This window comes from Myxocyprinus asiaticus, chromosome 18 (genome assembly GCF_019703515.2).
Source record: "Myxocyprinus asiaticus isolate MX2 ecotype Aquarium Trade chromosome 18, UBuf_Myxa_2, whole genome shotgun sequence".
In the NCBI taxonomy this organism is placed as follows: Eukaryota; Metazoa; Chordata; class Actinopteri; order Cypriniformes; family Catostomidae; genus Myxocyprinus; species Myxocyprinus asiaticus.
The window spans coordinates 16,595,939-16,621,990 of NC_059361.1; the positions used below are offsets into that span (position 1 = coordinate 16,595,939).

At 37.4% G+C, this 26,052-nt stretch overlaps 1 protein-coding gene across 1 annotated transcript in view; it reads right to left on the bottom strand.

Annotated features, from left to right (window-relative positions):
- Positions 1 to 26,052, bottom strand: part of LOC127456374 (1-phosphatidylinositol 4,5-bisphosphate phosphodiesterase eta-1-like) — a 95,553-nt gene that overhangs the window by 13,085 nt on the left and 56,416 nt on the right. The window contains exons 7-15 of the mRNA XM_051724827.1: positions 23,882 to 24,085; positions 23,631 to 23,751; positions 18,252 to 18,423; positions 13,468 to 13,575; positions 10,790 to 10,951; positions 9,939 to 10,001; positions 8,591 to 8,676; positions 3,446 to 3,543; positions 1,798 to 1,977 (exon numbers count right to left, since the gene is read on the bottom strand). Coding sequence (XP_051580787.1) covers positions 1,798 to 1,977; positions 3,446 to 3,543; positions 8,591 to 8,676; positions 9,939 to 10,001; positions 10,790 to 10,951; positions 13,468 to 13,575; positions 18,252 to 18,423; positions 23,631 to 23,751; positions 23,882 to 24,085 — 1,194 coding nt within the window. The remainder of the gene's footprint in view (positions 1 to 1,797; positions 1,978 to 3,445; positions 3,544 to 8,590; positions 8,677 to 9,938; positions 10,002 to 10,789; positions 10,952 to 13,467; positions 13,576 to 18,251; positions 18,424 to 23,630; positions 23,752 to 23,881; positions 24,086 to 26,052) is intronic.

A 26,052-nucleotide genomic window follows, 5' to 3' on the forward strand; every position in this document is an offset into this window, starting at 1 on the left:
AATAGATGGCATGACCCCAACAGAGCCACCCCCCCTTCCCCACTGAACATCGAGTCAGTCTAGGATTACATGAAGAGATGGAAGAAATGGAGACAGCCTAAATAGTTAGAAGAACTGTGGCGAATTCTCCAAGATGCTTGGAACATCCTATCTGCCAACAACCAAGAAAACTGTGTCCAGGTGTACCTAGGAGAATTAGTGCTGTTTTAATGGCAAAGGTGGTCACACCAAACATTGATTTAGCTTGTTTTATGTTTACTACACCTTGTATGACATTAATTGATAAATGAAAACTATTTATGTCATTATTTTGAAGACATCCACACTATGCAACAGTTTTCACAAGTGCCTAAAACTTTAGCACAGTACTGTATATTTGATTGTATTTAATAAATGAACTTTCATTTGACTGACCACGGTGGAAGAACTGCTCTTATTTCCCACCAAAATTACTCAATAAAAACATACAAGGCAGTGAGTGTGTTTGCCAGCACAACAATATTCTGATAACTAATAAAAATCTGCTTCTTCAAAAATATCTGACAATGCAAGAAAAACGTGTTCATATGAGATTTGAAATCATGGGGTTATTGTCTGGTTTTGAGGTCACAATGTAAACAGACATGCGCACAAGACACACTGGACAAGCCAAAAGAACACTGGCATTCGAGACATCAATCCGATTACTCATACAAGATGCAACTCGGCACAGTGTAAATGTACCTGGTTGTTCAGACCACATACTTAAACTTTACTCCTCCAAAACAGAACTACATCATCCTATAAATCCCTTTTGAAAAGACACATTTATGTGGCCCAGTTCAGAAGGAATGTGCATTCCCAATTGATTATCAGCGAGCGGATCGATGAAGATGAATGAAGTAACAAAGTTTAAATAGGTCCTCTGTCAATCCCTCGTGGCAAGTGCTTGTGTGTGCATGTGAAAAGTGCATATGTGCATTTTTTTAATGCCTCTGATGTATGCAAAGTTGCACAAGCAGGCTAAGTTGTCAGTTTTCCTGCACAACCAAGACCCAGATGGTATGTGCACCAGGGAACATATGGCATTGCAGAGAGGACATCTAAAACACACAGTGTGGCCACACAAAGGGAGGTCAGTGGGTCAAATGGGACATAGGTGCAATTTCTGCTGAATTTGTCAGGAACTAACAGATCATTATAAATACTGTCAGACAATAATTGGGCATCTTAAAAAAGAAAGATATGAGTTCACCCAAAAATTTAAATCCTGTCATGATTTACTCACCCTCATGTCTTTCCAGATCCATATGACTTTCCATATTACACTGGAAAGAATCTCATATGGAAGGCAGAATGTTAGACTCAGACACCATTGACTTTTATTGTAGGGAAAAAAGATGTAATGAAAGTGAACGGTGATTGAGACTAACATACTGCCTGACATCTCCTTTTGTGCTCCATGGAAGAAATAAAGTCATATGGGTTTGGAATGATATGAACGTGAGTAAATGATGACAGAATTTTCATTTTTGTGTGAACTTTCCCTTCACACACTGCTATCAGAATCCTTTTGGAAATTATAGATCCAAATCTTTACACACCATATTTGTGAGTAGAAACAACAGCTTGAATGTGATGTACAGTATATGAAACTGTAAATGAGTAAGAGTTTTCTTTATGGATAAAATTCTGTAATATACAGCAGAGCATACACATTGAATGGACATATCTCTGTCCATTTTTATGCTTGCATGTGTATTTTTGTGTGCGCGCCCATATGTCCGTGTGTTTGGATGTCTGTTCTTCGCTCCTCACCTAGCTGGCAGCCCACATTCCAGTATGTCTGTGGGTTGAAGTTACTGGAGTCGATCCGATAGGCAGACGGATAGATCCGAGAGAGCTGACACTGGTTGAAAGTCAGGAAGCGCTCGGATCGATGGTGCACCAGGTGCTGAGCTCGTGTCTCACTAAACGACAAGACATTAAAGGGCGATCCTGAGAGAGAATGTTCAGGAGAGAGAAACAGTGGAAACACAGGAAAAGAGAGTTGGAGAGCATGAAATTTGGCTAAAAATAAGAAAGAAGTCAAGGGATATGTTAGAAAATATCGTTGCTGATCACCATCATGGTTCTGGATTTGTGGTTGACTCGCTTTCATATCCAATCCAACAATCCAAATCCTTTCCTTTATGTTTAGTTGTTTCTTTATAAAGGTAGCTACAATTCAAAAATGTATCTTACTAGCAATCTAGTAAGTGACACCACTAGGCTGCTTAACTAGCTTAACCAGCAAAACTATCTTGGTTAAAGGTGCTGTAAGTGATGTTTTTATGGAATGGAATGCAGAAAATGTTCCTTCTTCCTGAAAGATATCACTGAAATAAGTGTCCTGATATATCTCACCAGTATCTGTGACAGCACTAGACTGTGTAAACAGCAAACAAAAATGTGACCACAGGCCACGGACACATTCTTTGATCAGCCAATCAGAAGACTTCTGCCTGTCAATCATTTTGTGCGTACTTATAGTGTAGTAATTGAAGCTGATCATTCAGGTTGAAGTATATCATCTTTAGATTAATAAAATTGTCAGCTGAGGGCACTACTTTGCTACTGTCATTGTGTTTCACAATCGTGAGAAGGTGACGTCTCAACCCTATCTTTGAAGTGTTTTGGAAAGAGGGGGCATGTCTAATTCAACGGCTCACTCTCTTGGAAGTTCCAGAACAGCTAAATTCGCTTACAGCACCTTTAACCAACTTCACAAAAAAAGACCATGATGCTTGACCAGCTTTATCTGCAAAATGCACATGCATGGGCTAGACCAGGGGTACTCAACAGGCGGACTCTGGTCCGGATCCAGAACGAAGGACGTTTCAATCCGGACCGAGCTCTAAATCTTTGTGCTAGTTATCTGACACCTGGCTAAGTGATTGTGTAAGCATACGTGTATGGAGCGGGAATAAAGCGCATTCAGCGCTGGAGAGAAATCGTTCTCTCTGGAGTGGGAATAAAGCGCGTTCAGCGCAAGAAAAAAATCTTTCTCTCTGGAGCTGGAATAAAGCGTATTCAGCACTGCACGCTTTATTCCCACTCCGCGCGTGTTGCCTCTCTCCCTGCTATAGACATGAGGCGCAGCATAAAACCTCATTTACTCATATATTACTCATATATTTTACAAAGCACTATTGCTGCCAACATGGCAAGTTATATGAAACTATTTTTCATATAAGATACATAATTTCCTAACCATATAACTACTGACACCATGTAAGCTACATATTATTATTCGGACCTTTGCTGGGTAGGAAATGTAGAGACCGGACCTCTTGGAACTTTAATTGAGTACCCCTGGGCTAGACAATCTCCAGACCAGTAGAAACCAGCACTAGCCTGTACCAGCACGGAAATACATGATGATTGTAAAAAAAAAAAAAAAAAAAAAAAAAGAGATGATTCTCACCCTCATCTAAACACTCCTGAGAGGCCACAGAGTTGGTGAAGACCACAAGATCTGATAGATCTCTACTCAGCTTTATTGTTTTCCTTCTTCGTCCACCTCTAGAGAGAGACACACAGCAAAACAAAGGAAAAACATTTGAGAAACTTCTCATCATTAGATGTAATTACATTTCTCCTGCTCAGAAACACACACACACACACACACACACACACACACACACACACACATTCATACAGAGTAAAAGATGGGGTGAGTAAAAGAAACAACATCACAGGTGATGACACTACAGGTCAGAGCAAAATAATAGACATACAACCAATGTCTTTACCAACAATTCATTTATATCTGTGCATGTCCAAACAAAGGTAATTCTGGGTGATATTAGAAACAGACAGTTGTGGAGAGTCTAGCTATAAAAGAAGCAAATTTTTGGAGCAAAGATGAGAATATATATACAGTGCATCCGGAAAGTATTCACAGCGCTTCACTTTTTCCACATTTTGTTATGTTACAGCCTTATTCCAAAATGGATTAAATTCATTATTTTCCTCAAACATTCTACAAACAATTCCCCATAATGACAATGTGAAAGAAGTTTGTTTGAAATCTTTGCAAATGTATTAAAAATAAAAAACGGGAAAAAAAAAATCACATGCACATAAGTATTCACAGCCTTTGCTCAATACTTTGTTGAAGCACCTTTGGCACCAATTACAGCCTCAGGTCTTTTTGAGTATGATGCTACAAGCTTGGTACACCTATTTTTGGGCAGTTTCTCCCATTCTTCTTTGCAGGACCTCTCAAGCTCCATCAGGTTGGATGGGGAGCGTTGGTGCACAGCCATTTTCAGATCTCTCCAGAGATGTTCAATCGGGTTCAAGTCTGGGCTCTGGCTGGGCCACTCAAGGACATTCACAGAGTTGTCCCGTAGTCACTCCTTTGTTATCTTGGCTGTGTGCTTAGGGTCGTTGTCCTGTTGGTAGATGAACCTTCGCCCCAGTCTGAGGTCCAGAGCACTCTGGAGCAGGTTTTCATCAAGGATGTCTCTGTACATTGCTGCATTCATCTTTCCCTCGATCCTGACTAGTTTCCCGATTCCTGCCGCTGAAAAACATCCTCACAGCATGATGCTGCCACCACCATGCTTCACTGTAGGGATGGCATTGGCCAGGTGATGAGCGGTGCCTGGTTTCCTCCAGACATGACGCTTGCCATTCAGGCCAAAGAGTTCAATCTTTGTTTCTCATGTTCTGAGAGTCCTTCAGGTGCCTTTTCGCAAACTCCAGGCGGGCTGTCATGTGCCTTTTACTGAGGAGTGGCTTCCGTCTGGCCACTCTACCATACAGGCCTGATTGGTGGAGTGCTGCAGAGATGGTTGTTCTTCTGGAAGGTTCTCCTCTCTCCACAGAGAAATGCTGGAGCTCTGTCAGTGTGACCATCGGGTTCTTGGTCACCTCCCTGACTAAGGCCCTTTTCCCCAGATCGCTCAGTTTGGCCGGGTGGCCAGCTCTAGGAAGAGTCCTGGTGGTTCCAAACTTCTTCCATTTACGGATGATGGAGGCCACTGTGCTCATTGGGACCTTCAATGCTGCAGAAATGTTTCTGTACCCTTCCCCAGATCTGGGCCTCGATACAATCCTGTCTCGGAGGTCTACAGACAATTCCTTGGACTTCATGGCTTGGTTTGTGCTCTGACATGCAACGTTAACTGTGGGACCTTATATAGACAGGTGTGTGCCTTTCCAAATCATGTCCAATCAACTGAATTTACCACAGGTGGACTCCAATCAAGTTGTAGAAACATCTCAAGGATGATCAGTGGAAACAGGATGCACCTGAGCTCAATTTTGAGTGTCATGGCAAAGGCTGTGAATACTTACGTACCTGTGATTTTTTTCGGTTTTTATTTTTAATAAATTTGCAAAGATTTCAAACAAACTTCTTTCATGTTGTCATTATGGGGTATTGTTAGTAGAATTTTGAGGAAAATAATGAATTTAATCCATTTTGGAATAAGGCTGTAACATAACAAAATGTGGAAAAGGTAAGCGCATGAATACTTTCCGGATGCACTGTATATATATATATATATATATATATATATATATATATATATATATATATATATATATATATATATATATACTCACTGAACACTTTATAAGGAACACCTGTACACCTACTTATTCATGCGATTATCTAATCACCCAATCGTGTGGCAGCAGTGCACTGCATAAAATCATGCAGATATGGGTCAGGACCTTCAGTCAATGTTCACATCAACTATCAGAATGGGGAAAAAAATGTGATCTCAATGATTTCGACCGGGGCTTGATTGTTGGTGCCAGACGGGCTTGTTTGAGTATTTCTGTAACTGCTGATCTCCTGGGATTTTCATGCACAACAGTCTCTAGAGTTTACTCAGAATGATGCCAAAAACAAAAAACATTCAGTGAGCGGCAGTTCTGCAGACAGAAATGCCTTGTTGATGAGAGAGGTCAACAGAGAATGGCCAGACTGGTTCAAGCTGACAGAAAGGCTAAAGTAATTCAGATAACCACTCTGTACAGTTGTGGTGAGAAGAATAGCATCTCAGAATGCACAATCCGTCGAACCTACAGACGGATGGGCTACAACCGAAGAAGACCACATCAGGCACTTTATTAGGACCATAGTGTTCCTAATAAAGTCTCAGTGAGTGTATATTTTTTGACATTTACAATACTCAACTAGGAACATTTATGAACATTAAAAGAAACATCATACGGCCTATAACCTAGATTTTAGCTCTTATATGCTGTTGTAAAGGACATGAATTAGAAATAATGAGATTATTTAATTATTATGTGTATAAAGGAATATTTCATTAGCTGTAGTGAATGTAAACTTATTTTCATAAAAAAAAAAAAACTTAAATGGATTATGGACTTTATTGGAAAATGAATTGCATGTAAACATTGGCAATTACTTTTCCCTTAAGGGCATCAGTGGACACTTCGGACAGAGAGAGATCTGAGATGCAGATATAGTCGATTCTTAAATACCAGAGAAATGAAAGATAAGAAAAGCCCCTTGCAGAGTGAGAGATTCATTACAAATTACTTTCTTCATGTTGTTAATGTAGCCCATTAAGCATACAAATGATTGTCATTAACATAAGACACTAACTATCTCTTTAGTGATTTAGTGACTAGATTTCTACCACATTATGGGGAGAATTCACTGAACAGTTGCAATGCTTTTTTGTGTGTATTTCAGTGCAAACAGCTTACTCACTAACCATCCACAATACAGTTTAACCAGGTGCTAAATGCACTGATATAGCTCTGTGCTGTATTTACAGTTTATTTACATCATTTTCACACATTTCTCAATACTGAGAATGCATTTTCAAAACTCTTCATACAATCAGCACATCAGTCTATGTGGACTAAACTGTGGATCAGTTTTCATTGCTTTAACGCAAAATCCATTCAGTGACCACATCTATCAAAAATCATGAAATCTTTTGTCACTCACTCTCAACAACCAGCAAAACTTTATGTAAAAGCATTTTTCAAATATTTCAACAAACAAACAAATTAGATATGCATTCTGCAAGTGAAACTAACTGATCTACATTACAGTGGACAGTATGATGTACTGTAAATTGAGATTTCAGAACTACTTGTATTAGTACTACTTGTAAATGTATTTTTCTGATTGTGACTTTGAAACGTTTTTTTCATTTTTTAGCTTTTTTGTTATTTTGGAATTATTATGCCTCATGCACACATATGTGAAAATACAGTAAAGCATACTGAAGAAAATCGCAGCATTTAAGATTCATTCCATACTGTTAGTGTAGAATGGAGTACAATCTACACAGTGAAGAGCCTCTCTTCTTTGAGAATTCCAACAATATGTTTTATCTTTAACCTGCTGTTCTGTACAATGCTTCTCATTTTTGAGACTGTTGTCAAACCATGCATCATGTGATTGTGTGTCTACAAAATCTTTTGTCGCTGCAGGCTACTGGTCTTTCATCAAAGACAAGTTATGCTCAATCTGATATTCATTCTCTGCCCTCTGTCACTTCCTGTTACAAGCATTTCACTTGTTCTCTCTCTCTCTCTTTCTTGTATTCTAGTTTTGAATTTTAGTGCTTGAATAGCATCATCGCCTCAGTGAACAGGCCAAAGAACTTCACCAAGGGAAATGTTGACTTGAATATTCAAGAAGTAGGAAAGACCTGTGGAGTCCTGGAAGAAGGTTTTTTTAGATGTATGACACTAAACTGAAAATGAATTTTAGACCCATGGGTTAGCAGTACGTCTGGAGTAAGATGACAAGGTGATGATAAGAACGACACCATCCCCACAGTCAAGCATGGAGGTGGATCAGTCCTGTTATGGGGGTGTTTTGCAGCTACAGGAAATGGCTATCCTGACTATGTGACTGACACCATGGATTCTTTCAGGTATCAGGCCATTTTGGCATGAAAAATGTGATGTCTTCAGTGTGTAAATTGAAGCTCGGTGATAACTGGAATTTCCAGCAAGACAATAACACCAAGAATACATCCAAGTTGTTCAAAATCTGGTTCAGGGATAGGTTGTGGAATGTCCTTAAATGGCCTTTTCAGTCCATCATTAAAATCCCATTGCAAACCTCTGTTGGGATTTCAAGGAAGCAGTGGCAGCACAGAAACCAAAGAATGTCAATGAGCTGGAAGCTTTTGCTCATGAGAAATGTGTAAAAATTCTAATAGAGAGGTGTCCGAAGCTGGAGAACACTTCCCTGAAACATTTATTTGCTGTTTTAAGGATAAAGGATGCTCCACAAATGATTGACTTTGGGGCTTGAATATTTTTGATATGACATTTGTGGAGACAATTAGTTATTTTTTATTTTAAAGTGTGGGTAAACTGAACTCTTTGTTCTCAAAATCACTCAAATGTGTATTAAAAACTTACTTTGACTGTATTGAGGTTTTAGTTGATGTGTTTTAATTCACATCACCAGAATGTATTGCTGGTCAGGGGGGGTTGAATAATTTTGATTGCAACTGTAGATAGATAGATAGATAGACAGACAGACAGACAGATAGATAGATAGATAGATAGATAGATAGATTTTTGCGAAAAAGAGACAATTAGAACACACCTGTTGAACTGTCCTCCTGATGTCTCCTGCTGCCCGTCATCGTCTGTTTCAACACTCTGACATTTCAACCTTGATTTGGAATGCCTCTGTGGAAACATACACACACACATACAAACAGCATGCTAAATAAGTACATAGAGGGCATGTTTACTCCTTTGCATTTGGATGGGAAGTAATGAATTCCTCCTACACACAACAGAGGAAAAAAGAGCACTGGGCTGTTTTAGAGAGCATACTTAACATAACCACAACAAGGTTTAATAGTTGGCAGACGTAACTAGTGTCCAAATCATGTAACTTTTTAATGGGCAAAGGAGCAGTACATTACAGCTACTTTAATTAGAGGCTTATGGGTCATTACTAACAAAAGGAAAACTTTTGAGACCTCATAAACACACACACATGATAATGTTGAGAGTGGGAGGAAATATCATGCGCATTCGAGATGGGGGCCTGCTCACCTCCTGCAGGAATGACAAAGTACACGGATGTGATCTATGGGAGACGGGAAGCCGCAATATATCGCTGACAACCCTGATAACATTTTAATTAAAAAATCAATAATGTCTGAACAGCTTCACGATCAAACTTATGCAGCAGCAACCACAAGCCTTGTTTACCCGCTTCATTGATTTGCTATTGAGATGTTGAATTGCACACAAACCAGATTCAATATATGAGATGGAGATGAATAATGTGTTTAGAGTTTTTATGCAGAGGATGAAATCGGACACAGCCTCAAAAGCAGAGAGATGTCATTATCCGTGTACACAATCATATGTGACCTCCAGGGGTAAGTGACTATCAAATATCAAGTCAACATGTGTAGTTAATCAGTATGACTACCATTATAAAACCTATAGCAACTATATGTTTAATGCCCCAGGAAATCAAACATTGTCTGTTAAAAGAAATGTCATGCCCAAACTTCTTGTTTCAATAGTAAATACATCAACACAGGACAGAAAACTGTGCTCGTCAAGCAATTTCATAGGCTCTTTAAGGGTGACACAAAACCAACTGTTGATTGGAGAAAGCACATTACCTTGTCTCTTCCTCTCAGTTATTATGAGTACATCCTGCTCCCACTATTCTTAGAGCAGCAGTGGCCCTACGATACCTGATCAGAATAAATTACACGTCCTTATGATCTATTCCAAACATATCAATAGTGGTTATTCCTCAAATCCTTCTGCCTCTGGGCAGTGAAGGGGACCCATTTATGGAACATCTGAGTTTGCAGACACACAAGAGGACAGGAAATAGGATAGACCTGATTCGAAATCAGAGATAGAGTAGAGAGAGACAGAGGGAGAGAAAGACAGAAAAAGACTGTCTTGATTCTGACCTTGTGCTTGAGGTTGCTGAGGAAGGAGCGACTCTGAGATTTCTTCATACCATCTTTGGAATTCTGAAAGACACACATACACAAGCCATTACAATTTCACAGATATTAAGAAATACATTAAAGGTATAGTTCAATCAAAACTGAAACTTATGTCATCATTTACACATCCTCATGTCATTCCAAACCACTACAATCTTTTTTGCAGAATGTCCAAGAGCTTACTAGCTCCAAAAAGGACAAAAAGCACATTAAGAGTGCCATAAAAAAAGTCCATACGACTCATGCAAAATATCTGGGTTTGGAATGATATAAGGGTGAGTAAATAATGATAGATGCTTCATTTTGGGGTGAACTATTCTGTAAAGATTTATCTAATTCTTACTCAGTCGAACAGTAGATTGTTTAAAACTATTCAAATGAGTATTTGAGGTAAGCATGGTCAGAGACACATTTTTTAACACACAGTGATGCATGAACTTAACACAACATTGACTTAAAATCATCTCCAGACGGACACTTAATTTGAGCATTCTCTCCACGGGTGTCTGTGTTTTCACAAATATTATGCAGGAAAACACTGGAGGGAAGAGAAAATCCCTCCGTGCATTACAAACGGCATATCAAAATCAATGTTTAGAAAGTGCAATGTCTATTAATAGAGCAAGAAAAGAGGCTGAACGAATATGAATTAAGGGATTCTCTGTGTCTTCTGAATTGCAAGTCAAATGTGCACACACTGATTAGGTATACTAATTCATTAATTTTCTCAAATCGTTTCTTTGTCTCTTTCTTTCTTTCTTTCATCTTTACACAGAGCCGGCAAAGTAAATATAGAAAGTGTGTTATTGTACCTTGCACAGGTTTCTTTGCAGGCCCTCGTGGGTTGCGCGGAGAAGCGCTCTGATGGAGAAGCTGTCAGTGTCCTCTTTGTCCCCGATCTGAGACTCCTTCATCAGAGAGTCAAGTTTCTTCCTTATGTGAGATTCTACCTGGTGCTGACTCGGCCCATTAGACTGAAATGTAGACAGAGAAAAGAGGGGTGTCAAAATATGCAGCTCATTATGAAAGAGACTACACAAAAATTCTAAATCCAGCATAACTGTAACCGTAGGCTCATTTTGTGCTTTCACACTTTCTGCAGCGTAACAGAGCTGAATCTCAATACAGAAAATAAAGAGATTTCTGGGTTACTACATTGTGTCTTTCCTTTAATAATGGTCATAGATTTTAGAATGGTTACTGTGAGTGAGCTATTGAGAACTATTTCAAATTAGATTGCCATTAAATCTAAATTATATATACATCCAAATGATCATTACACAGAATGGAACCCAAATCCCAAAGTGTAACTATAGACTGCTTAATTGTCTGCAATCAGTCAGATTTACTAAAAAGTGGTTTGTGTGCCTGTCACTGCATGTGTAATTTACATCGAGCCCAATAGATGTCTTTTTTCCAAACAATAGGTAAATAGTTTGCTCCTTTATTTTATGTTGCTCATTAAAAGCATATATTGCAAAGTATTGTGCTGAAGTAAGTTTGTAGTGCATTTTCAACATGTTTTCTATAATGAGTTCACCACAGTATGCTCCAAAACTTTACTTCAGCTACGCTGCGCTGAGCTGCGCTGCTACTGTAACCTATTAATATGGGTGTTGAAATAAATACACGCAGTGAATGCAGTGTACAACAGACACTCTCTCTCTCTCATCATTTCAATGGCTATTCATGAATCATTTCATTATAAATCAAAGCCTGGAATACGGATCTGAAAGAGCAACAAAGGAATCAAAGTATTATCAAAGGCCATTATGCCAAAAAAAAAAAGAAAAAAAAAAAGAGGTTAATTTGTTTTTTGTTACACTTATTTGACATTTTTGAACAGGTAAATGGATATAAAATTTACCATCAGAAAAAATTGCACTCAACTTACAGCAGAGAGCCTATTTCTTGCATTTTCGGAAACATTTAAGTAGCCATGAAACAAGATGATGCATAGAAATCTTTAATTGGCTCTCAGCAATGATTTCTCTGAATTGGATCATTAAATATTAATTGCTCCTAACAAAACAACATGAATGTTTTGCACGGATCCATTAAAACACTATTAAAGTGTTCTTCATTCATCAACAAAAACAAAATAAACCTAACTAGGAAATCAATTTGTTGTTGGTAAATGAGTCTCGCTAAATGAATGAACATGTTAAATATTGATTTCAGCATTAAAAAATGATAGTTTGACAAAACTGTTGTTGGGCTTATTGTAAAGGAGCTTTTGCTAATGGCAGTGCAGCTGGATGGATTTCTTGGAAAATGGCCATGTTGTGGCAAAATACTTTTTTCTGTGTATGTTACTGTTGCCTATTTAGAGGTGTTCCACACAAACAGAGGCCCACTGGGGGGTTTGGGCTGTGATTGATCGGATTTTTGAGAATGACACTAACAGGTAACTGTGAGCCAGAAAGACCAAATACTGGCTCCGTCAAAAGTGAGAAATTGTCAAAAAGGGGTGGGGTGGAGGGGTGGAGAGCAAGAGAGAGAGAAATAGAGATGCAGATGAGGTGATAATGCATGAAAGGAAGGTGGCATGGCAGCACATGGAGAAAGCATAACATAACAGTGTGAGAAAAGTGAAAAATGTCATAAAATAAATTACAATAGGTGGTTTTGACCATGTGGATTTGCTTGCAAGCCGGTTTGGCAATGTTTGCACATGTAAACACAACATGATCTTCTTTTTATTAGGTACTCAAACATAAAGTGTGTTTTTAGCATATGTATGGATGTAACGTATGGACAGCTTCAAAAATGTAATCCCTTTTATTTATATACAACTTTCTGATATAGATGTACACACTTATTAAATGATAGCAAATGAAATAAAATTGCAGAAATTACACTTAGTTTTATTATTTTACACAGTAAATACTTTGGTTTATAATAACTGAAACCAGAAGCATTAGATTATAATAACAATAAATGTTTGAAATGCGGCATATATAAATTAATATTATATATCTAATATTTAATTAAAAAAATAATTTTATAGATTAAATTAAAAAAGGATTTATTTAATAAGTATATTATATTAATGTTGATATTTATTTTTATAAAGTAATCTGATGGAAACATGCTGGACATTTTGTGGTGCTGTATGGCAATTATGAATTGATTTGACAGCATTAAATTTAGTTTAGAGAAATATGTCTAATCCAAAAATGTATTCTACAAATCACGGAATAAATAGGCATAATTAGTCTAAAATAATGATGTAATTATTTATGTTTTGTCATAAAACTTGTGTTAAAATAATTGCATTCTTCTGTTCATTCTTCAACATTCTGACTGTTTTGAATTTCTTTAAATTGCAGTGAATTCCTCTCTATTTCATTACAAATTAAATTCCACTCAACATCCTGTGGGGGATGGCCAATTCAATTCAAATTCCAACAAATGAACTGAGTGGAAGCCAATTCTTAAATTCTGAATTTTGCCCAACACTGATTGTGTATGTGTGTTACACACTTACTGTGCTATTCTTCAGCTTGAAGTCATCTTCAATCTCATCAGCACTGTCATCAGCAGACACTTCACCCTCTTCAGCATCTGCAGACAGGTACGAAGGAAGACGCTTCCCCTAGGGACAGAGGAAGATACAAAAGGAAGAATGCTTTCACAATCAGAATGAATGTTTCCTTTTTTACGGTGTGTGTCAGCTAATTTTAATGCAAACTTCCCCACTGTTTGCTGAAATACGGAAAACAACCCCATTATTGAGTGTTAAATAGTGTTATTGACCACTGTTACTGACACCACCTTACATCCTCTGTGTGTTGACACAGCAATTCAGAAGAATCATTCCATAATAATGGCTGCTGGCCAGAGACAGATCCAGTGTTGTATGCAGCCAGAAGGCCTGTAAAGTTAAGTTTTCTCTCTAAAAACGATACAGGTACTTTCCACGGGTAAACTTTGATGTCTCATTACCTTTTTTCACGCATTACAAGTCCAAACCCATGTTTTTAGTTGTTTTTTTTTTTTTTATCCAAAATTATTAGATGTGAAAAATGGAACTGTTACATTATTTACCTAAAAGCGATAGTTCACACAAAAATGAAAATGATTTCATCATTTAATTTTTTACTTCTTTCCCTCATGCATCCCAAAAGTCTATGACTTTCTTTCTTTCTGCTGAACAAAAACAGAGATTTTTAGAAAAAAATATACATACATACATATACATACAAATAAACATACAATGTAAATGAATGGTGGTCAGAACTTTGAAGGTCCAAAAAGCATATAAAGGCAGCATAAAAGTAATCCATATGACTCAAGTAGTTAAATCTTCAGAAGCAATATTATAGGTATGGTAAGAAACAGATGCATTTTTAACACCTTTTATCTCCACTTTCACTTTCACATTTTGTTTTTAGCGATTCGCATTCTTTGTGCATAACACCACCTTCTGGGCAGGGAGGATAATTTACATTAAAAGAGGACTTTAAAATTCATATGTTTCTCACTTACACCTATAATATCGCTTCTGAAGATATAGGTTTAACCACTGGAGTCTTATGGATTACTTTTATGCTGCCTTTATGTGATTTTTAGACCTACAAAGTTCTGGTCACCATTCATGGACCTTGTATTCTTGTATAAGTATTCTTCTAAAAATCTTTGTTTGTGTTCAGCAGAAGTAAGAGATGGGATGAGGGTGAGTAAATGATGAGATAATTTTCCTTTTTGGGTGAACTATCCCTTTAAGATTAACATAGCATGAAAATAGGTTGTTTTAAACACATTAAAATGTTATTTTTGGCCTATTACACATCAGATGCCTTAACCTTATATACTGTAGATTGGTCCCATGCTAGCTAATCACAACTGAATGATAGCTTGATTAAGAGTAAATCCTCAACCCTGTTACAGGGTTAATGTATATCTACGCCCCATACAGGCGTAGACGTTTTTAAATTGAACATATTTTTTAATTTGATCCATTTTATTTAATTTTGATGTTTATTTAATTATTATTGCTCGAAAAAAAAAAAATACAAAATCCCCCAGATCAACCCAAATTGTTTACAATATTTAGACAATTTTATTTAGAAAAAAACTAAAAGTTTTTAAAACTTTTACTTTAAAAAAGTAAAACCTTTTTTAAAAGATTCACACCCTTATTTGTACCCTATTCATGGAAAGTGCCTGCAATGTTATGTTTTGTTGTTCCATTCCCACTGAGAGTCACGGCTCCTTTTCACCTGTTGTTCAGCACTCCAGACAATTTACTACAACAGCAGACCATCATGTGGGAGGAAGCCAATGACCCCCGCTTGCTGCATATCTTTGCCCAAGGATAAACAGTATCTCCTTGAGTGCTTAGACTTGAGAGAATTGAGACCTGCTTAAGGGTCATTAAACCTAAAACTCCAAGCACAGCCCCTTGTCTCCTTCCTTGTCTGGCTCTCTCTTTCTCACACACACACACACACACACACACACACACACACACTTGAGAAATAAGAGTGGAAGGACAAATCAATACTGTGCTTTTGGCTTAGAGAGTGTGAACAGAATGAGTTCTCTTGTCCAGCGGAGGGAGCTGACATTGTGACATGCTTTGAGTGTGTGTGTAGTTGGATGGTTCTGTGACAGGTCTTCTAGCACAGGGGGATTTACTGTAGAGTGCTCCAATCACAAGGGGTCCCTGCTGGGTTTGAGAGTGTGGCGTCATTGTTTGCTCAACTGGGAGGGTTCTGTCGAGAATCAGACTGGCAGTGCCATCTGTCTTGACCTGCTTTACTAATGCCAAGCTCCTTGCTGGCACTGTGACGTCCGTATACACAGCCTCTCAAAGCAACACTCACCTCTCTCTTCACTGACCACCTGTCACTGACTGTCCTGTTACAGTCACACACTTAAAGGAATAATTCATACAGAAATGAAAATGTAGTCACCATTTAATCTCCTCTTTTCTGCTCTTTTCTGTAAAATGAGTTCATATTTTGACTGTAAAAATAAAGGTTCCAAAAGTATTATTTGCAGCAATGCCATAAATTAACCATTTTTGGTTCCCCAAAGAACCTAAAGAAGAAGAACCTTTAACCTTTTTCCACTACAAAGAACCTTTTGTGCAATGAGAAGTTTCTATGGATTTAAAGGTTCTTCATGGAACCATACATTCAGCTAGAAGAACCTTTATTTTTAAAAGTGTAGGGGCTCTCAAGCTCTAAAAAGGACACCAAACAAAATAACATCATAAACAATTGTACGCTACAATCCAGTTCTCTTAACTCATACAATAGCTTTGAGAAACATACCAAAAATAAAGTTGCTTGTCATGCACATATTCAAATTGGCTGGTGTCACTGACTTTAAGCATAGCGTGATATGTCTCAATGTGCCAAATGTGAAAATGCACATGCACGAGTGACAGGGAAAGATCTTCAGTAAATACTGGCTTACATTTCTGTCTGTTCCTCAAACAAAGCTATCGTATGGCTTTAGAAGACTTGCAATAAACAGTTATGCACAAGTTGTATGGACTACTTTTATGCCACGTTTTTGTCCTATTTGAATTCCTTGAGAGTTCCAACATGATTTCTTTCTGTAGAAAAGAGCAGCTGGGAGATTTGTGCTCTACGGTAGAAAGAAAGTCATATGGTTTGGAACATCATGAGGATGAGTAAATGATGACAGAATATCCGGACCCACTTTATATTAGATGTCTTTAACTACTATGTACTTAAAGGATTAGTTCACCCAAAAATGAAAATTCTCTCATGATTGACTCACCTTTAAACCATCCCAGATGTGTATGACTTTTCTTCTTCAGCAGAACCGAAGTGAAGATTTTTATTAGCTCATTTCAGATCTTTTTGTCCATACAATGCAAGTGAATGGGTGCCATTAGACACATAAATGCTGGCTATTTGACAGTCCAAAAGGCATATTTAGGCAGCATAAAAGTAATCCACACAACTCCAGACGATCAAGTAATGTCTTCTGAAGCAAACCGATAGGCTGGTATAAACAAATCGAAAATTAAAACGTTTTTAACCTTAAATCGTTGCTACCGCCCAGCGCGGGAATGATCTAATTCTTGCGTGACGTTCATTCCTCTGTTGTATATAAAGTGCATACTTCAGACTTCTCGTGTGAACGCGCCATTGCGCTTATGTCACTGATGCGTCGACTGCTGGCAGGAAGCGATTTTTTTAAAGTTAAAAAAGTTTTTTTTTTTTTTTTACACAAACCTATTGATTTACTTCAGAAGATATTAATTGATCAACTGGAGCCGTGTGGATTACATTTATGCCGCCTAAACATGCCTTTAGGACCATCAAATAGCCAGCAGTCTAATGGCACCCATTTACTTGCATTTTATGGACAAAAAGAGCTGAAAAAAAATCTTCACTTCAGTTTTGCTGAAGAAGGAAAGTCACATCTGGGATGGCTTAAAGGTAAGTAAATCACGAGAGGATTTTCATTTTTGGGTGAACTAACTTTTTAAGCAATTGATACAATGTACTAATTATGTACATACATGTTGCATTGTACTTACTGTACATATAAAGTACCTGCATATAATTACATCTGTAGTTACACTGTTAACCTTAACCCCTAATCCTTAACCTAAAACTATTCCAACCCTTACCCTAATCTAAACTCTAAACTCTACCCCTGCTCCTAAACCTCCCCGTACCTCAACCTCAGTAGCAGCAAATGTGAATCTTGTGAGAATTTTGCAGAACAACACATAGTTACACAATGCACCAAACCAGCAGAAACCAGCCTGGATATTCACACTGGTTTAAAGTGTGTTATTTCTGCGACACTAGCATCATGAAATGAAACTGCAAAAATAAACACCATTTTCAAACAGATTTCCAAAAACACCCTCCGTCTTCAATTGGTCTAACAAACAAATAGCCCTACCCCAAACTCACTGCATTGGTTGAGTTAATGTTGCTGTGTCAGGCTGGACAGGCCACTCAAACAAACAAATCAATGTCTGAAAGAACCACAAAGGCACAGAGTTTGCGCTTTCAGGAAAATCAGCCTACAAATGGTTTACTTATAGTTGTCTCTATATACTAGCTGCGGTAGTTGAAATTATTTTAACCTCATAAAATAGCACATCAGCTTTAAGCTCAGCAAGGTAGCAAGAAAAAGAGTCATGGTGAGAAAACAAAACATAAATATGTTTGAAATGGGGATTTGAGGCATGGTAAACAGCAAGTTCAGAAGCAAAGTTAAACCTGATGTCGGCTAAAATGTAGAGGAGGGTGCATTCGGTTCACGTTGTACCTTTATTAGAATCTTGCCCTTCAGGCTGTTCGGGCTGGGAAGCTGCTTGGGGTCTTTGTTCAGGGCCTCCCCCACATCTAGCTTGTCTCCAAAGATCTCTTTCAGATGCTGAGCTATCTTCTTCTGCTGCTGAATGCTGCAGTGATTCTCTATGGAAAGTATCACCGGGAACCTGACACAGCAAGCAGAGAGAGAGAATCAGTGAGCGAGACAGTAATAACAAACCTGGGAACAGCTAGAACAGTCAGCAGCTGCTCTCTGCCTCCAGAGTCATCCCCCGACATGAACCTTTTATCCTTATTTCTTTTATCTTGACTTCTGCCATGTGCTGTTGCTCTCTTTTGCTATCTCACTCACCCCTTTTTCCTAATTGTCTGTCACTTTTTTGAATGTCACTCTTGCCTTTACTCTCTTTTTACTTTCTTTCCCTTGCTGCTTGCTGTCTCTCTCAGCATCTGTTTACCTCATACATGATCTGCATACACAAATCAGACTTGACTTTGTTTTCTCTATTCTTGCTTATAGTTTGGATCTAGTTGCATGTAATAACTAGAGACAATTGCTGCAGATTTACTTTTGTATGTTTCCAAAAACATTTAAAGGGATAGTGTAAAATTGAAAAAGCTTTAAAGCTCCAGTCCCCATAATTGCATGGAAGAGAGCTACCATTATATTCTTTAGGGATGTCATAAAATATCAATATGCCGATTATTGATCGGCACGTTATTTTATAGATTTTATCGATATATTTTTGAGGCACTGATATATTTAAATTAGAAGCTTAATTTGCATGCTTTCCAATTCACTCAGTTGGTCTTTGTCAAAACAGTCAAAAATAGCGTTGGGTGACCACAAGGTGGTGATATAACATTTACTGAAGTAGGTCGCAAGGCAGAGGTATCACAACACAGAGGAGGAACTGATGTGATGCAGCAGATGACAGTACAAAGTTATGAAGGTTTTTGTATTTCTTCAAGAATGGACAAGGTGACATTGATGAGTTTGCAGGTTAGTGTATGAAACTGGTGTAACTGTGCACACTGAATGATTAGAAATGGCAACGTTTATTATGAAATTTCTCTGAATGTAGTCTTGAATAGGTCTTTCATTCAAGCTGTCAAACCGCAAAACTAAATACTTGTAACTGAAAATGCATTGTGTAGGCTATGTGAGAGATACATATACACAATATATAATCCAGTGATGGCTAGAGTAAATAATCTTTGTCCTTTAATAATTATTTGGGTCAAATTTAAAGGAAAATTATGAGTTGCGCTCCATGACACTGCAGAATTTTTACACTGGGTGTTGGCTGTGTTTACATATCTTCATAGAAAATAATTGTTTCGAATTTTAGACCACGCCATATCATCCACCAGACACATCCAGTGTGCGACCCCCTTTAATTTACCCTGCCACTCACAGTTTACCAAAGTTGTGTTTTAAAATATGTTAGAAAAGTTAAAGACAATGGTGCAATGAGTAGCCCTATTTATAGCTGTAAAAAGCCTAATATTCTTCCAAAAATGTTTCCTTTTGTGTACCACTGAAGAAAGAAAATAATACTGGTTTGGAGTGACATGAGGGTTAGCAAATTAATTTTCATTCTGGGAGAACTATTCCTTTAACTGCAACCTTACATCCTAAGAAAAACAAAAAACATGTAATTTTGATGGATCTGCTGATAGCTGTATTTTCTATGTAAGGTGTACAAGGAAAAGATCAGAAAGAAGAAAAATAAAAACTCTCTTTGGAAAATTACAGAATTAAATGTTTTCAGACAGAAGCAATACCTTAATGTCAGGTCTATTTGAGAGTGAGGGGAACCATCTGGGCTTAAGAAGCCCTACACTGTGAGTGACATTCCTCTCACACACATACACACTATGAAACAAGAAACATAAGAGTGGGAACCAGAAAGAGGAAAAGAGATAAAGATGCCCTATAGTGCTACAGTGACAGCAATGCTACCTCAGCAGGTGTGACTGGAAATGGTGAGTGCAATTTGCATGTGATGTGCATGTGCTAACAGGCTCATTTTCTCCATTATGGTAAGCCAAGGGCTGAAACAGGTGGCTGTCTAATGATAAAACACCATTAAAGAAACAGACAGGTTGCATTCTAGCAGCTATTGCAGTCTACACACCTCCATTTGGTACAGAAAGTTTCCTTCAATTATTACTGTACTTATTCTCCTGGTGAAATATAAAACAATTTTCCAAAACAAATTATATTAATTTTTATGTCACCTGCACCTTACTGAGTACCTTATCTCGTAATCATAAGATGATGAAGACAAAGCAAAAGCAGGACAAGTCCTTTTGATTTGATTTTGAGATAACAGAATTCTATTACACATTCAAACAATCAGTGGCTTGCCACAGATAATGGAAAACCCTATGAAGCTTTTTACTGAAACATGGATTATTCTTCTTTAAGGTACACCAAGTAATTTTTTGTAGATTTCTATGTTCGGAATAGAATAACGTACTGCTAACTGCATATTACATACTGTATTCTGGCTACTACATTTAAAAAATATTTTTTTCAATTTTTCAATATTGTTGTATGCAATATACAACAATAAATGTTTTAAGTGGTAGTATATGACATTGTTGTCACATTATCAGTGTTGGGTGTAATCCAATTACAAAGTAATTAGTTACTGTAATCTAATTACTTTTAAAAAAATTAGTGTAATGCATTACATTTTAAATTTTTGTAATCAGTGCTGATGTCTCAGAACAGCAGTAGTCAGATGCTTTACTCTTTGTATCATTCCATTTTTGTTCACGGCATTCTAAATTAAAGTGTAAGAGCAGCACATATGTGTAAAAAGCTAGATATGTGCCTTTTCATTTTTCCCTGTGACATTAAAGATTTCAGCCAGCAGGTGGCGACAAAAGACCATTTTTGTGTGTTAAGAGTAAGTTGAACTGACGTTCATTTCAGTCAGCGCTGCCAGTCAGCAAGCGGTCACTTTTAAGTTATCTGCAATTGCCTCTCACTCCATGATCGCACGGATTACTACTAGACTACAACTGGGAAATACAGCTTCAGCATTAAGGCTTATCACAGCTGAGAGACACAACATACAAAGTAATCACACATGCTCAAGATACTTTCCTACCGGAGTTTCCGCATTGGGAGCAGAATTCAGATGTAAACAACATTCAGCATGGTGAAGGAGAGAAACAAACCAGCTACCATGAAATATTCAGGGAAGACCCCGCTCAGAAGTCTATTTTTTTACACAGAGAAAATTATCTTCAGCAAGCTGACTAACACTAAATATGAGGAAAAGCGTTTAACACCTGTTCGTTGAACTGTTGTATATAAGCAATATCACAATTGCAATCGTGCTGTATGGCCCTAAATCAGCACCACTGTGATGACTAGGTGTGTAACAGTTCTCTGTAAAAAACCAAACCATATGGTTCGCCACCCACGGTTCAGTAAGCATTTACACCGCAGTTCATCTCAAGTTAATGACGCATCTGGATCATACAGTTTGGCAAAGAAAATTAAGCACCAAATAGACGTGCAGTTATAACCTCTGCTAATGCACCTGTATCGCTCTGTAGACACGCTCTGCCTGTTTCACGTGGGTCAGCATTCTACAGAGAGCTGTCCTATTAACTGTAAGTATGTTAAACCAGTTGATGACATCACAGTTCTGCACGTGTTAGTGTGAAACTGAAAAAGACAAGCTGAGAAAACAAGCTGCAAGATAGAGAAGCCCCTGCATCATTCAAGTCTCCTGTCTGGGAACTTTTTCTTTTTGCAGTCAATCACAACAGCAATGGTCATAAAACCTTTACAAAACAGGCACTGTTTGCAGACACTGCTCGATGGAAGTGCCGTACATCGATGTTTGATTAGTTATTTACGCCAACATCACCCCAGGATAAATAGCGAGTGGCACGCACAGAGCCACAGGTGAGCCTGAAACTGTACACAGACACACTCCCTTCCATTTTTAAGGAACTCAGTGCTAGTTCGGAGAGATATATTACAATAACTAAAGTGCTTGGAGTATTCATTGCTAAAGTTATGTTGCCCTACTCCGTTGATGAAGATGTGGGATTTCCACGTAGGATTAAAACACTTGTGTTGCGTTACAACATCCCTTCTAGCATCCACTTTAACAGCAAGGTTTTTCCTTCTATAGTAATGTACATGTTGAATATATGTTGAGTTGAGTATGAAATGCCCTTTATGTGGATGCATGTAGCATAAATGCAGGTATTAAATTAAATGCTGAGTTAGCAATTAGAGAAAACAATTTTTTTAGTTAAGGACACTAACGAAAATTAACAATGGTTTTACTATAGTAATATTGTAGTAACCATGACTGAACTAAAAATGACTGCTGTCACCATTGATTTCTTGGCAGAAATCATAGTTTTGATACAATTAACCATTGTTTTATAACAGTAATACTGTAGTTTCCATATAGTAATTATGATTTTACTATAGTATTGTAACCATGACAGTAACCATGTTAATTTTGTGGTTACTATGATTTTACTACATATGTCATGGTTCAACTATGGTTACTGTAGTAAACCATGGTGATTTGTAGTGAGGGCAAATCTCTTGAAGTGTTTGTTACCAAATTGAATATTTTTACTTTGGATTTGGCAGTATTATTTTTTTTTCCTGAACATAACAAATACCGAACCGTACCGAAACCGTGAAACTAAAACCGTGATACAAACCGAACCGTGAGAAATTTAAACTGTTACACCCCTAGTGATAACATGCGGGCTGTGGCTGAATCACATCTGTGCTGAAGTAGGGCCATACAGCACTCTTTCTCATGTGATATTGCTTAATTATCACATGGGAAATGGAAGAAAGAGTGACTTACATTGTGAGATAAAGTATTCACTGCAGCATGTTCTGGTGCATACTGCACATATGTATTAATTAATCCCATAATATATTCATTCTGCAAAGAAAGTGACCATTAATAGGGGGTCTACCAAGATAAAGAGAGAATAAATGGTCACATTATCTCAACATGCTGGCCACCATGAATGGGAACCACCCGTATGTTAAATAAAATAGCTTTTTCTAGGCCACTGATATGACTGGCATTTTCATCTTATCAGAGTCTTCATGACTTTTAAAATATCTGTAAACAGCACTATTTGTTTCTAGGTGTTAAATTTTTAAGTTCAAAATTACCTAGTATACTTAAAAATAAAAACAAAACAAAAAAACATATGCTTTTAATGAGAATTAAATGTCTTTAATTTTTCCCTACTATTTCATTTTTAAAGCTACGAACAAAATTGTGATCGTTTTTATCATCTTTAACAAATGACTAATCATAAACAACTAAGAAAAAATGAACACATTCTAATTACTTACTCATTGTTTACAAAGGCGTATTTGTTGATGGTCTCAATGACAGATTTAAAGGTGATCTTGGAGGTGAGAGTGTAGCCGTGCTGGACCATGGGCTCCCCGTCTGGACCGTCCCAACAGTCCACTGAAAAACACACATAACACAGAGCTAGAGTTACACACAGGGCTCATAAAAAAACATGAAATGTACATGATTTTACTACAAGAAATGGTTGGATCAATGGACAGAAATACAGCCATAAGTGTTTTCTTACCCTCGACACAGCGGCAGCCGGCCTGCAGCACCCAGGCGTACATATCCGTCTTGGAGTGGGACAGCAGCTGGTCTCCGGTCAGATAGGTATTGTGGGAAGATGCTATGAAATAGTTATACAGAGGCTGATCCATGTCCTGATTAACCTCGTTGTGTTGAGGGTTGAACACATCACAGACAGGGCTGCGCATGTAGTTGGTGAAGCCTAGATGGTGGGAATAGACAGAGAACAAATTGGTAATGGTTCACACTATTTGAGACTATTGTATTATCTACTATATTATATGTTGCTACAAATTAAAAACAAAGAAAACCCCAACAAAAATACTGGCACAATGTCTTTTCAAAGCTCAATAATCAGTCAACACATCGATGGATGGATCAATGGATGCACTTTTCTCTCTCACACTCATGTCTGTCTGGAGAATTATTTAGGGTCACACAGAGCAGTTAGGGTCAAACAGCTCTAGTCAAAAGCCGAGCTGAACAGAGCCCCTGTGTCTTATTTAGCTTAAGGGAAGAGAGATTGGCCAGTGCCACTTTCTACTTTAGAATTAAAAAAACACACACACACACACACACACTTTCTGCCTCAGTTATGGACTCACACAGTCCAAAAATTTTGCAGGGTAGGCCATTAGTGATATTGCTGTAAGTAAGGGATAATGTACAAGAATTAACAATGAACAGTTTTTGCAAGTATTTATTAGTCTTGATTAGGATTCTATGTTCAAGGAATATTCCAGGTTCAATACCAGTTAAGCTCAACCGACAGCATTTGTAGCATAATGCTGCTACCATGAAAATTAATTTCGTCCCTGCTTTTCTTTAAAAAACTAAAAATCTGGGCTACAATGAGGCACTTACAATGGAAGTGAATGGGGTCAATCTGTAAACGTTAAAATACTCACTGTTTCAAAAGTATAGCCACAAGACATAAACAATATGCGTGTTAACATTGATTTGTCATAAAATCGCTTACTAACCTTTCTTCATGTAACGTTATATCCAATTTAACGACTTGGTTGCCATGACGACCAGGGTTGGGGAGTAACAAAATACATGTAACGGGATTATGCATTTAAAATAAAAAATATAAGTAACTGTATTCCACTACAGTTACAATTTAAATCATTGGTATTTAGAATACAGTTACATTCAAAAAAGTATTTTGATTACTGAAGAGATTACTTTGCATTTTATTGTTATTTGTTTCATTTAATATTTAGTCCATTCAGATGGAAAACATTTATACATATAAATGATGCGATCCAAAGTGCATTTGAACAGCGGTGAAACACTTTCTTATGATGTGTTACATTCATATGAGCAGACAGAGAAGTAAGTCTGAAGTAAGTTTGGAGCAGAAGAAATAGAAATAAACCTTGTGTAAATTGTCAGCTTTACGTTAAGCTAAAATGCTATTTCTAGCCATTTTACATGCACGTTACCAGGCACAATCATATTTTGTTATCAAGAAAATTCGCGTTGGATCATAATTTCTTTTTTTCTAGTAAGACCTTTGATATTAGGGCAAAAATCGTATTCTTGATAATAATTTTTGTATTGTTTTCCTGTAAAAATATCTAAAAATCCTTAAAACAAGATCAAATTGACTGATCTTGTTTTAGAAACAACACTGCATAAGATATTTTGTTTTTCAGGGAATGTATTTTTAACATGTGCATTTTGTCTTACTGTACTGACAGAGTTTTTATAGTCAAAACAAGTGAAAAAAATCTACCAGTGCTGAAGAAGTAATCCAAAGTATTTGGAATACGTTACTGACCTTGAGTAATCTAACGGAATACATTACAAATTACATTTTACAGCATGTATTCTGTAATCTGTAGTGGAATACATTTCAAAAGTAACCCTCCCAACCCTGATGACGACATAACACAGTAAACTGCAAAACTACCAAATGTAAGCACTTTTATAAAATTATAAGCTTCACATTTCTGCCTTTAAACTCTCCAAAAATTTTACCCATTCACTTCCATTGTAAGTGCCTCACAGTAACCTTGACTTTTGCTTTTTTTTAAAGAAAAGGACGGACAAGTCGAAATTATTTTTTGTGGTAATCAACAAATGCTGTAAAGGGATAGTTCACCCAAAAATGAAAATGCTCTCATCATTTACTTACCCTCATGCCATCCCAGATGTGTATGA